The sequence below is a fragment of the Mustela putorius genome, unplaced genomic scaffold (assembly GCF_011764305.1).
Source record: "Mustela putorius furo isolate JIRA1106 unplaced genomic scaffold, ASM1176430v1.1 tig00000275_pilon_pilon_pilon, whole genome shotgun sequence".
In the NCBI taxonomy this organism is placed as follows: Eukaryota; Metazoa; Chordata; class Mammalia; order Carnivora; family Mustelidae; genus Mustela; species Mustela putorius.
The window spans coordinates 5329884-5344549 of NW_025421341.1; the positions used below are offsets into that span (position 1 = coordinate 5329884).

The 14666-nt window shown below is 41.4% G+C and overlaps 1 protein-coding gene across 2 annotated transcripts in view; it reads right to left on the reverse strand.

The window, feature by feature from the left end:
• SATB2 (SATB homeobox 2) overlaps positions 1 to 14666 on the reverse strand; it is a 189427-nt gene that overhangs the window by 31871 nt on the left and 142890 nt on the right. For both annotated transcript variants that reach the window (XM_004772180.3, XM_004772181.3), the window contains one exon: positions 4397 to 4594. In XM_004772180.3, the coding sequence (XP_004772237.1) occupies positions 4397 to 4594 (198 nt within the window). The remainder of the gene's footprint in view (positions 1 to 4396; positions 4595 to 14666) is intronic.

The following is a 14666-nucleotide window of genomic DNA, read 5'->3' on the forward strand; positions in this document are numbered from 1 at the left end:
CACAAGAAATAATTTTGTCTCTGACTTTCTGGCAGGACAAAGTGGAATTATTTCATCTTTTTCATGGACTGTTTTAGTTTCCCATGTCATCTCACCTATATTGGTCTTTTTTGTGGTATCTATACAAGGACTAAAACCATATGTATATCAGTATTTTTCTTTTCATTATCAGCCCCTGAAGGAAACTTTTTAGACATTCCTCCCCGCATCCCATAGTCACTTCCCCTGCTCGTTAAATCTTAATACCAGAGATACTGAATATCTCTTCAGGTACCATGTCCCTTTGAAAGGCCACAAACCACTATAAAGTGAAGATGTCTATGTTTCACCAAGAATCCATTTTACTCCCTACAGCAATATTACCCCCACTGAGGGTCATGGTAAAGATGGATCTAGTTTGTAATGTGTGTTCAGCCTGGAACGTTACCTTCTACATAACAGGGATTTTTTTTTTCTTTTTTTAAGTAATCTCTATACCCACCCTGGGGCTCGAACTCATCACCCTGAGATCAAGAGTCACATGCTCCAGATGGGGCCAGCCAGGCATCCCTACACAGCAGGGATTTCAGTGACAGTTTCTAAAGAGACGGAGTCCTGGAGAGAAAACTGGAGAGAGCAGGCAACTCAGTTATAACAGCACAGCTGGACCTCACCTGGGGGAGTCCGGACTCCCATGGGGGAAATGCCTCACTCTTCTGGGACCACAGGGCTCTGGGGCACACAGCACCTCTTGGTGGCCCCAGCCTAGCTCTGTCTCAACTATAACCCAGCTTCATCTCTGAAGGGACAGTCCATTAAACACGCATTTCTTGGCGAGCGTGTAAAAAGCTTCTGTTAGGTGTTAGAATCATAAAAATAAATGGCACATAATGGGGACCATGGAAGAAATCAGAATCATGGGCAAAGGCACCTGGGGGTGTAGAGCTGGAGTCACAGGGGCAGGGCGACATGACAGGGTCTGAAGGAATGCCGCGGACAGGATGTGTGTGCGCATGTGCAGGGGGACAGTGGGGCTCCATCTCACTACAGGATGGTGAGTCCTGAGTGTCAGCTCCAGCCATGGGGCCCAGCGGGTCAGATCTGATTTTCTGCACTGTTACACAAAATTGGGATTGGATGTCAGATCTCCTCATTTTGAAGGGTGGGCTTACATTTTTAAAACCTTCTGTGGCTCAGAAAAAGAAACACAACCGCAGGCAATGTCACACTATCAATATGTAAACTGTCTGCCAACAAATGGCAGGAAAAATGTCCCGTCTTCCTTACGGGAAGAGGCTGGGATTCTGAGGGACTTCTCACATCACAGAAAACACCCAATGGGGCAAGGGTGATACGATCAATGGGGGCCTAATTCAACAGACAATCTGGTGCACAGTTCAGCATGACAGCTCATATCTTTACTGTTGAAGAAAACCCAGGAATGGTATACCCCAGCTACTTAAAGAAATTTAAATGGCACCCTTCCGTAAGCACAAGTGCAGTGGACATCTGCATGATTTTCACTATGCTCTATGTATCAAAAGATCTCCGTAAGCATCAATGACACTTCTGCTTAGCAACTAGACAACAGTGCATTTTCTGCCTCACTAGACAAAATGCAACAACACCAAACTAGTATCACCCCACATCTAATTCCTACAACATGTCAATAATTGCATCTCCCTAAAATTTTGTTGGTACGAGGGCAAGAACAAAGCCTAACCCTGAGTCCAGTGGCTTAGCTTCCGCACAATTAGACATTTTTTAGTAGTTTGGGATCTTTTATTAAAATGCAGTCATCCCTAAGTCGCAGAGGCTGTGCCCACTGCATTCTCCAATCTCAAGAGCTCTGCCACCTAGTCCCATTTATTTTTCTTCATTTTTCATATCGTGACTATAATATAAAATTAACCCAAAGTCTTGTGTTTTGCTGACAAACAAATGCAGCATTTCAAACCAGTGTCACTGAGAAACTGGCAAAGTGTAAAAATAAATAAATAAGTAACATATTGTAGAATTTCACAGTAGTTACGGGATCAAGGTCAATGGCTAAGGCAAAGTCAATGTAGAGAAAATTATCTTATTTGTAAACTCTTTGGCTAAGACCTGAGTGATAGGAATAACCTTTTATAAAATAAGTGAATTCTCTTAGTGATATCAGAAGTTCATGCTAATAGCCACGAAGTGCTTAAAACTGAAAAAGGAAAATTACAGGGTGACTCTTTCTTAGCCATTAAATATTGTTAGCACACTCTAGTTTTGACATACCAACATAAAAGATAATAAAACTCATAAATCAATTGGCAGTCTGCTTCTCTGATTTACTTTACTCAAGCTGGTCAGTTAGAATATTATATATTGAATATCCTCTTAGCTCCCTAAACATAGGGATCTCAGAGAGATGAGAACTTCTGGACAAAACAATGGAGAAAGAAATATATAGGAACCATCACCCAAATGAAGGGAGGTCTTTAATTATAATGGTTTTAGGATTTTATCTCAGACTTCCCTACATTTCCAACTTTGTCATCATCTTACGATAAAAACTGGATGCTCTAAATGTCCACAATGAATCAGTTTTTCACTCCCGTTCTATTTCCACTTCACCCGGGCTGAACTAAGATGGACCCTGAATGAGAAGTCCATACAAAGGTGGTGATTCCCTGAAGCTAGTCCTCGGCCTGTATTGGTTCAACACAGAAGTTTTGACTAGTTCACATCAAAACAAGAGAAGCGAGGGTGACAGTGAGTTTTTCACATGACTGAATTTTCGTATGACTGACTATGATCTCATAGTTGAGAACTTTTGTCTGAGGCTATTCTTTTCATTAACTTAGTGATAATAAAGAGTATTTTATTTTATGAAATGATACAGATAATAAATTGGAGCACCCCTTCATTTTTTCAAATCAATGAATCCTCCAAAAGAAAAGGTCAATGAACCTATATTAGCACCCTCTTTAATTTCTACCGAATCTCAAAAGCTGAAAAACACGGCTCTTAGCATGTTTGTTTAATTATCTGTAGGAAGGTGTCCTGGTGTTTGCATGAGGCCCCCGCCAGGAAAGAACAGGAGAGGGAAGGGGGAAGGTGAGTGATGAAAGGAAAGCCCTGGGGCTCACCTCAGGGGAAGGGGTTGCGCCTACCACGAGTCCAGGCCCAGAACAGGGGCTCCCACACTGAGCTGTGTACTGTCACCACCCACCTGCTCTCAGTTCACTGCGACTGTTTTAAGAGATTGCTTCTAGCTGTATGAACTCATGAGTCTAATCATTTGGGCAATTCACTCTGGGACTTTGGAAACTGACCAATGACAGCATGAAGGCTCTGACTGAGATGTCAGTATTTGGATGATAAGTGATAGAATGGACCCATTGACTTCTGGCTTCTCCCCCAGGCTCGTGGGAGATCGAAGAGAAAGGAGGCAAGGAAACCTCAGGGTAGAACATTTTGCCAAGTCCTTCACCGCCTCTCCTTTGACATCTTGATCCAGGAAGGCAGCCCGCCCCGCCTTCCCTTCGCCCCGCTCCTCTTCTCTCCCATCTTCACACACACGCACACAAGAAAATGCATTCCTGCTTCCTCTCGCTAACCAAAGGAGGCTCAGGCAGGAGCCCTGCAGGGGCCTCTTCGGGGGTAGCTGGGACTGCCGGTACTGGACAGTAGGACAAATCTCAAAAGCTCTCCAAAAATTTGTGGGCAAACTCGAAGGGGTCAAAATTTGGGGTATTAGCCTAGTTAATATTTCTTCCTGAAAGTCACTGATTTTTAGACTGCAGCAAGTCTCAGGAACTAAACTCAATTGTTTTCAGAAAGAAATACCATTTCTCTCAAAGAGAGCAAATACTAACTGAACAAAACATGCAACACAAACGAACACAGATTTCCAAAGGAGACGAAACCCAAAACAGCAAACACTCATCTTAAAATTCTGAGAATCTATCATAATTTCGGTCAAAGGTTCGGTTGAGTTCAATGGTATTCTCTCGCTCATGTGCCTCTTTCTGTCCCTCAGCCTAGCCAAACTTTCCTTGAGGGATTTTAGATTAATTTATTAGCTACTGCGGAGTTCGTTCTTTAGAAAACGCTGGGAACTATGAACTGTGTTTTCTGACTGGGAGATTTAATTCTCCACGAGTGCTCTGGCTTCAGAGCCCCACAAGTAAAACCCGCTCAGGAAAGCAGCTGCCTTCGGATTCGACTTCTCACTCATGTTTCTCCACGTGAGCATGCGTGGACACAAACACACACGCGCGCACCCCGTACCCCCCACCCCTAGGAGAACAGGGTCCTCTGTCCTTGGAGACACGGCATGAGACACCTTTCAGTGGGAGGGGATGTGCTGTGCCCCTCTGACCCTTGACAGCTGCTGCCACCAACCGCCCTGCTCAGGTTAGGGGAAGGAGGGGACGCTGACCTGCACTGGCTCAGGGGGGAGCTGGACCACGTGCTGCATGCGCTCACTGTGGTGATGTCTCGACTCTTCCTCATAGATCACATCCCTCTCGTGCTGGGGAAGGTTCAGGAAGCGGCGGATGGTACAGAGGTTCTCCCAGAGCGTGCGGTTCTCTGGGCTGGGGTTCTCCTTCCAGCGGAGCAGTTCGCACAACCAGCCCTAGGGAAAGAGAGACAGAGACAATGTCCCCTGGGTTAATCTGTAGGATGCAGAGCAGCAGAGAATGGCTGGACTGCGGGGCAGTGCCGTCCCAGTGTAGCATGGTTTTCTGTCACAATTGTTCCTCCCGACCCAGGAGGACACCGCAACAGCCTGACAACTCTGAAAAAACCAACCAGCGACCACGGAGCTGGTCACCCCAATGCCCCAGAGTCTTCGTGCTTGTTAATTACCTTATCCCCTTCCCACTGAATATATTCTCAATGAATTTACAGGCCCTTTGTAAAAGACACTCAAGCAAGGGGACAGTTACCTAATTCTCTGGAAAAAAAAAAAAAAAGTAATTCATGTTGCTCAGCTACAGTTTTTAAAAATTACCCAGCTGGATAGTTTCCATCCTAGAAAAAGAGTGAAAATGAACATACACGTACTACAACATAGTGAATTCTAAAGAAGAGACCATGTCTGAGTGTAAATGGCACTGAACTCTCTAGAAAGGAAGTAGTCTTAGAATTATCAGTAACTCCACAAAATAAAATCACCACCTTAGCTAGAAAGAAAAAATCGATTTTTGCTCCATCTCTGAATGCCTTGGGCTCTAGGCCCCCTACCATCCCCTTCCCGCCACAGCCACACCTGCAGGAAGGTAGGCCGTTGGCCGGGTCACACCTGCAAATGTGTCTCCCAATTCTGGCATCCGGATGTTCTCTCGCTCGAAACTGCATGAAAAAGAAAATGTAATGCAAATAATGATGGATTATATGAAAATAATACAGAGGATGCTGTCAACATCGCTCACTGACTCATGTCAAAATATTTTACCCAGTAGCTTTCTAACCCATCACTTCCAAGCTCCATCGCTAATTTTAAAAACAAGAACTGTCCCACATCACGCCTCTTGCAAAAGAGTCAGAATTTTTCTAAAAAGGTGCCTAAATAAACACAAATAACTTTGCAAAAATTAAATCCCAAATCTCCACAAATTTTGTATCCTAACCTGTAAGCCAGCGAAAGTTCCTGACATGCATTATAAAAACCCCATATAATATCATAAGCCGTTGTTTGTCTAACTCTCCACTGTGTCTTCTGCCTTTACCCAAAAAAAGGCAAGATTTGATTATCTCCGCTGCATCAGCCAAGACAGCAACACCAGCTGTTCTCATTGTGCAGCCTCTTCCTCGCGGCCTCCATGTTAATAACCTGATCATTCCATTTTCTCCTTCAACCGCCGGCTGCAGCACCGCAAAGAGACAAAAACCCAGGCCCATCTGCAGCAGCTGTAAGCACTGAACTGTGAAGCCACTGGGGATTTATAAACTAATCTGTAACACAACACTGCCTTGTTTTTACAAGTGAGAGGCCACATTTGCGCAGACCTGATCTTTTCTTGCAATAAACTGGGAGCTGGGGAGAGTTAGAGGGTTAGGAAGAATGAAAACAAGATATCGAATCATTTGCTTGGAAATGTCTGTCCAAGTATTTTCATAGATTATTTTTTTTTCCAAGTCAGTTGAGAGACAGGTAAATGCTGATTTTCAAGGTGCAACATATATGAAGGTTGAAGACAATTCCATGTGTTAGCGCTATCAGAAAATAAATTATATTAAAAAAAAATCTCCTAGTCCCATAGTGTTTCCTCAAGGGTTTCTCTGTACAAAGGAAGGAATTCTTGAAATGGAAAATAAACCATCTGTGGAAAAATAAGCTCCTCTTTCTCTGTCTTTTCACAGATCTGAATAAGTCTCCAACTGAACTCTTTCAAATGTTCCAAACAGGTATGTTTAACATCTCCCAGGGGAAGCTATAGCACAGAGACCCGTCATTTAACAGAAAATAAAAACAAAAACCTACATCTGGTAAAAGATGAAGTTCTGAGATACCCAGACCTTCAGGAGGACGGCACCTGCTGTTCCGCCTGAGGAGTGAACTGCATTGTGGGAAGCTGCAGCTTGAAAGGGGACAGGTGACAGCTGAGTGGTATCTCCACTTACGATACACGGAATGTCTCGCACAACATTCATTGCCGCATTTGATTTATATGCGCTGTTCTAATCTGCACTCATTACAATCACTTAGGACGAACTACAGGCCTCGTTATGGACTGTGCGCTGTCTGCCATCAGTCTTTAAGAAGTGTGGTGCTCAATTTGCCCACTGACATGCAAGGTCCTGACCTTGAAGCTATTAGGGAGCAGATTAGACACAAGTGTGATCATGTGTGCAGACATAAGCAAACCAAATTAATTTCTGGCACAGGGAGGTAGCCAACAAGACCCTGTTCTTCGGGCACCAGAGAACTTCCTCAAATCCCTGATGGAGATGAGCTAATAGCATGTTTAAGGGAACCGGGTTTTGAAGATGAAGCACATTCATGGTATTTAGAGGGTTATTAATCTAGTTTCCCCACAAAGTGTTTGCTTGGCTGATCAGATTAAGGGATGGAGCCTTCAACAGCGCACCCCCACCACAGCAGGCCCCAAGAAATCTGTGATACTTCACAGCCTTGGACATATTGCACCATGTGTACCCAGCTGCTTCAATAATTAGCTTATGAATGTATCAGCTGGTTCTGTGATTTTTATAAATAATAACTAACCTACGGAGCAGAAAGAGTGTCAAGAGCTTTACAGTAGCACAAAATCGCAAGGCGCTCCTAACTCTAACTCGCTCTTCCTCTAAAGGCCGATGTTCCCCACGAGTGGCGCTCCCATGATGCCATTTCTAAACCTTTATTTTGCATTGGAGATGGTGATGTCGGTTTGTCGGCTTTCTTCATGGCAGCCACAATACACGTTCCTTTGGCTCCAACTTAGGGCTCGTCCCACGTTCTCTGTAGGCTCACCTTCTGGAAATCCATTCTTCCACCCCACTTCCTGTCTCGCCCTCCATCTTTTGTTCACGAGATCCTTCCACCAGCCCATTTGGGATGCTTATCCTTGTTTTCTCAACGGGGTCTCTTATTAGCTTGTTTGGTGGCTAATGAATGTGTGAGAAAGTGCGAAGCGGCTGCGTGAGCACACACGTATGTAGCTGGGAGCAAACCCACCACAGAAGACACAGAGTCCCCACGCTGGGATTTTTTTTCATTTATATAATTTTTGCATGCCGTCCAAGAAAGTTTTGCAGTATCAGGAAAAAAAAAGTGTAAATGTCAAATAAAACAGTGACAGATGACAGTATTCTCTATTGAATAGCACTGTTTCTGTCGTGCATGTTCAATGGGAACTCATGAATTATTAATAAACAAATCTCCTTTTTCTGTTAAAAATCTCAAGTAGGTTTTTTGTTGTTGTTCCCTGTGTGTTATGTGGAGAATTCCAGGAGAATTATTCTCATTTCAGAAATGCTGATATAGAAGTTTATCTGATTTCCAGGCTCGGTCAGCTCTGTGAGCAGGCGGCATGAACCGTGGGTGTAAACCGCTCTGTCATTTCTCCCGTAGGCTGGCTCTAAGTTGCGACCAAAGGTTAGCGGAACATTCGTATAGTCAGTCCAGTCTTTCTAGTACAGTAAAACTGAGGCTAAGTGAGTTACATCCGGGAAGCCCAGAGAATTCAGATTGGAGCCCTGAAACCCAAGTTCCTGCTCTGACATTAAGTGACTGGGTTACGTTTAGGCGAGTGGTTACCCTCTTACGGCTTCTGGAATTTAACTGTAAAAGGAGGGGTTTACAAAAGATGGCCTCTAAGTTTCCTTTCCAGCTCCACATTCCATGATCTGTTACCTTGTTACTTGTCAGAAATAGCAGATAATAATTAGCCATCAGGGTTAAAGTACAAAGAAGAAACCACCCTGGCCATGGGATTAAGGGCAGCATCACCAGTGATAACATATGCACATCATGAAGCCTGTGGTATGAGGCACCGCAAAGAACACAGCCCAGCATCTGCAGGAGTCTTGCCAAAAGTGCCTAACCTCAGCTGAATCCGGACAAACCCAAACTGAGAGATGTTTAGCAAAATAATGTATCGGTATTCTTCAAAAGTGGCACTGTCATTAAAAAAAAAGAAGAAGGAGGAGGAGAAGAAGAAAGGGAAAAGGAAGAACCAGCTAAGAAAAATAATAATTAAATGCAGGGTGGTCTCTGGATGGGATGATGGCACAGAAAATGCTCATTAGTGGAAAAACTACTGAAATTGGAATGAACTTTTTAGTGTAGATTAAGAGTATTAAAACAACATTAATCTCCTGGTTTTGATAACTGCACTATGGTGATGTAAGGTGCTAACCTTAGAGGAAGTGAGGTGAGGCATATATGGAAACTGTACTATTTTGCAATACTTCCGTGAGTCTGAAATTTGTTAAAAATGAAAAATGCTAAAAAATACAAAAACACCTAAACTTACATAGAAAAACATATGTGGTGTTTAAGTGTCATGACGTCAAGGAATTTAGGGCTAAAACAAAAAAATTAGGGTTAAAATATTTAGGGTTAAAACTTCAAAATCTGAACCCAGAGAAGGAATGTAAGTTTAAAGGCTACACCTTTGCAATCAGTGGTTAAACAGTTCCCAAGCATTCAGTGTAAGTAAATAATATCTATAAACATCTTATTTTAGCCATCTAATCAGCCTTCTAAACAAATATGTTGTCAAAAAAACAACTCTGACCACCCTTTCCAACGATGCAGGTGAGGCAACACTCACACAATCCGTGTGTTCCTGAAAAGTTGCACGTCAATCTAAATTTACAAAACAAATCAGGTGCAAATGTATTGGGACTCTTTATGACTTGAAGCCATGTGCCATTATTTGTTTTTAAAAGCTCAATGATAATCCCATAGTTGATCTTTGAGTAAATTGATAGTTTATTACAGATTTACCCAAAAATCCTTAATAGATTTTTGGGTAAATCTTTAATAAAAATCGTTTAAAGATTTACCTAAAAATCTAAAAAATGAGAGGTACCCCTCATTCCCAAGTGGAAAGCGTTAAAAAAGGCAACAATAAGAACCACAAGTTGTTCCTGTGTCTCCCATCAGTTCTTCTATTGACTTTGTGCTCCAGCCGTGGTGAATTACTCACAGACTCTGACTATGGCTGGTATTTCCATCCCCATGTATGAGATGATTTCTCTTTAGTTTTAACCAAAGGCAGGTCAAATATTCTTATGGTCAGTTTAACTTTCTTAGTTTAGGAGAATGGAAGCCAAGTGAAGTACAAGGGTTTGAGCACAACTGATACTCCTCATGTTACTCCCTTCGCTGGAAGGTCTCACACTCGACCTTCCATCCCTCGTGAGAAGCTGTATTCCAACGCTCAGCTGACATGGTCTCAGCTGATGTGTAAGAACTGTGTGCTCACTCCTGTAGGACTCCAGAGCATTTCGCTCATACTCTTCTACAACTTGATGATTATTACAGGTGGGATATGTGCATCCCCGTCAGCTTCTTGATGGGGGTGGGGGGAAAGGGTTGGTTTCCCACTCATTTTAGCATTTTCACAGCAGTGTGGCTCCTTACACGTCAAAGATGCTTAATAGTGCCCGCCTGTACAGCGTATATACTAAAAAGATTCTTCATAAATGTTCATTGGATTGAACTGAAATTATCTGAGTGCATAGAAATTAGCCTACTGGAATGTTACAGTTGGAGAGGAGTCCTGCTTCTCAGAAGGAACCTGTCAATGTTCTGAGGTTTGTTTTCCTATCTCTGATGCATAAATATGATAAAGAAAATGGGGTGACCCAATTTACATTATATATTCATGCATTTTATATATAACAGATAAATGCAAACAGTGACGGATCTCTCAGAATATTAATTCAGTCCGTAATCTTGTATTGAGCACCTATCTACCACGTGCCATGCAATGTGCTGGTATGTTACATGTATCATTTGTCTTGACTATTTTTCTTAACAAAGTTGAGATCATCAGCAAAGAATATATTCTGACTATGAAGCTCAGGAAAAATATCATCATAGAGAATGACATATAAAGTGGATCTTGACAGTAAAGCTGGGTTCACTAGGTGGGGAAATCACTAGGTGGGGAAGGGAAGTGATCAGTAGCACATTCCAAGCAGAGAAAGCATTATCAGCAAATGCGGAGATTTAGAAAATTATCACATCCCAGGAATGTGAAGCAACTTTGTGGGGCTAACACAGTCTAGAAACAGAAATGGGGTCAGATTTTAAAGAATAATATGCAAAGAAATTTCATCTTAATCCTATGGGCTATAGGAGCTATAGAAGGCTTCAAAATGATATGATAGAGGATTAAATTTCTTTCTTTTTTTCTTTGTTCTGTTTTCCCTTCCGACCAAGAAGTCCTTAGAGAAAAGAATATGTTAAAGTCAAGAACACCACTTATCCTAGCCTAGATCTTTTTTTCCTTTTACAGCATAATCAGGACCCACAATGGCCTGGTAATGGGAAAGCACACACTTGATATGCTTCACCCAATAGGAGTTTCCATTCTAACAAAAAAATGACATATATTGTAAACACCAAGCTATATCAATCATTTAAAAAAAAATCTGTTCTCATCATTTTATCTCTTTTCTTTTCTGTGTGTGTTTGTTGTTCTGTTATTCATATGACAAATATTTTTACAGCTTTCCTGGATTAAAAGTGAATCAGTTAGGGTAGTATCTTATTATTTCAGTTATAAAAAATGTTATAGGTTTAAAATTTTCAAGTAGACTATAACTAAATGACATTCTCCAAACTATATGCTAAAGGCTGAGAATGTCCAAATTACCAGGAATGTCTTTCACAAAACAATAATAAGACCAGTGTTTGAGTTTGGACCCCAACAGAAATGACTTTGAATCCCATAAACTCCAAACCTCACCGGTACGTGATGGGGGAGGGGAAGCAAACGGGAAGACAAAGGCTCCTGTCCGTGGTACTGAAATGTCACTGTGTTCTAAGTTACTTGTATTCCTACCCCAGGACACCAGTAATGACTCCAACTTCTCCCAGGTCCCATGTTTTTTCCCTTAAAAAAAATTAAGTTTTATGTTGGTGACAAATTTCCTGGTTTTTCTAATATTTCAGAATAAATCCAAACCAGAATTTGCTTAGCAACAAGCACAAGTTTACAGCTTAGTCTGATCTACAAAGAGACAGAATACGTAACTGTTCCTGTTAGGTAATTTTTGTACTTGCCTTGGAAGCAAGGCCTGTCACAGTCGCTATGTTGTTATGTTGTAGTACTGTGCTGTTCCAAGTGCCTACCACAGAGCTGCTAAGGGAACTCAGTCTACAAGTAGTAAGTACCCTCCACCCTCTCTGCCCCTCTAGGAACTCCAATGAATGAATAAGTCAGCAAATGAACAGTTCTTCAGGAGACTGACTCAAAGCTTCTTGCACAGAAATGGAAAAGGCCATTTACTCACCCACGTCCTCAATACAGAAAATGTCAGCATATGTAACCAAAAGGAAATGTTTTCTGAGCGTCTCAGAAGAAAACTCACATTATTAACCACAGACAGTCGCTTTCTAAATGGAAGCACATAAAGTCCCCAAACAAACTTTGGTAACTGTGAAAGGATTTCTCTTCCACTGGTTGAGACTCTTCTGAAGTGTGAAATGAGCCAGATAATATTCAGCTCTTGTTTCCTAGTCACCAAATTCTCTTTTCATGAATCCAATAAGTGTCTATTAAAATAAATAAACCCCCTAATGATTCAAGATAACCTAATCAAGAACACTGAAATGGATAAAAGGCAAACTGCAAGGGAGACTTGCCAAGGGCTTCAGGGACCCCCTGACGAGGAGGTCATCTAACCCCGAAAAAGGTTTGTACCGAGCATTTGGTTACAGTTCAAGGTTAATTATTTTATACCTTCAATGTGATAAGTAAAAATGATCTGCTTCTTTTTGTGTTTTTCAAACTATACACCAAGTTCTAAACTATTTTCATGGGGACCAATTTTCAGCTGTCTCTGGGCATGTCACTCACATTTCTATGGATGTGTTTGTAAAGATTGAATCTGTAATTGAGAGTAATGAAAATTTTATTTCAGAGCAACTCCTTAACTTCTGTTATGGAAGTCTCAAGACAAGAGGAGATTTCATAAAATCTTGTCCTCCTTACCAAAGATCTATGGGATAAACACAGCTATATAATAATGTAGAAAGTTGGTATGATTTTATACAAATATGTACACAGTCACATACATGCACACATGGGAACATGCACCTGAAAAAGCCATTCATATTTGCCAAAAAGATGAATGAGTCTCAAATCTTGTACTTCTCCACTTAAATACTAGAAAGGTATTAATGGCAGAACGTGTTAGGCTGGACCACCAAGCAGAAAACAACCAAATATTTCCAGTTTCTGACTTCAGGTCCAAATTCTGCATACCTGTGACGTCATACTATATATTTTGCAAACTGCCTCAAGAACTTGTAAGTGCCTGAGGGAAAAAAAAAAAACCAGACATGGCAGAAAACTTTGAGTGAGAATTTTTTTTTTTTTTTGAAAGATCAGAGCTGAGACCATAGTGAGGCAAGCAAACAATTAATGGGCAAAACTTAAGGAATGTGGCTCTGAAAGTGTGTGCCTCCTTAAAATCCATACCAGCTTGCCTCCCCCTGGTCTTGTCCCTGTGAAAGGAACATGATTCAAAGCTTCTACGGCAAAGTGGTAGGAACTCTTCATAGGCACCAACATTCTCCAGTTGTAAGAACATGTTTAACCCCTTGTGCTCTTTGTAAGAGGCCTGGGAGAGTTTGGGAAAGCAGTTTTAATATGTCAACCTGATTTGCTTCACATGCAAGTTTCCAAAGGTGCCGTGTCATCAACTGGCCAAGTAACGTAACTCAAGGATTTCTGCAGTGGCTTGATGTGCTGAGCAGCTGTACAAAACCATGAGCGACTGGTAGAGGTATCTGATGGTTTCAGAACTGCATATGGACTCCGTGATTAATCTTTACTGATATCTAATTAAGGGTTTCCTTAATAGTCATCTTAGGGCATGAAACATTAACATAATTAATTGTAGGGATAGTAAAAAGAACCAAATTCTCACTCTAAGGTTGATATAAATATGGAGATCTTGAGGCAATTTCTGCTCATAATCTCTCAACAGAATGTAATCTTTTCAGATTATCCTGAGGGGCAAAAAAAAGCCAAGAGGGTGAAGGGCTCCATTTGATGCTTAAACATCATTGTGTTGACCGCCTACTGTTTTAGCATTTGGGGATGTTGAGAAATCTAATTTCTTCAATACTTGGCATAATAACTTTTTTTCAAATGGTAACTGTAGTGCAAATACATTAATTTTTTTCATTTGCATTTGGTGGATAGCCCTGACATTGGAGTAAACATACCCCAAAGGACAAAAGTAGAAACTGCTCCTTGATGAGCTGTCAGTGTGATTAGATTACTAAGGGACCTGCCCAGCAGGGAAGGGACAGCGCCTCCACTAGGCTGCAGACCGCCTCATTTTAACCTGCCTTATGTGCTGAATAGGACAGAGCAAAAGCGAGATCCTCACGAGTGAGACTGAGACCACTGACTCATTTTACACAGGGTATCGTGGGGCTATTACTTCCTGTCACTCTTTATACCAGAGAGATGGGGCAGCCAAACATCTTCTTCCAACAGCCTGCGCTATCCCAGCTCCAATAAAGCCATTTCCATAAAGGGCACATAATCAGAGAAATGTCAAACATCTTTCTGAGCGAAGTGGCAAAACTCTGATCTTTGTGCGGTATTTTCTAAAGGCTGAGAAACTAGTAAGGAGATAAAAGGTAATATTTTATACTTCATAACTCTACTCTCCTAGATGAGAAGTTGGCCTTAAAAAAAAAAAAAGAATTACAGTTTTAACTTGTCACATAACAATGTGTTGTATAGTATGATCTCGATTAGGACATAAACATGCATGTCCATATCCACGCACACACTACGCATTAGTAGGATTCTACAACGTGAATAGTAACTGTGCAATGTCGAATTACAGGTGATTCATGTTTTCACCTTTATACTTTTCTTCATTTTCTAAATTTTTAAAAATGGGGATGCTATTACTTAGTTAATCATAAAATAGAGGTTATTTCTTTAAAAAAGAAATATGTACAACCAAATTGTGCTTGGCACATTTTTAAGAAACGCAAA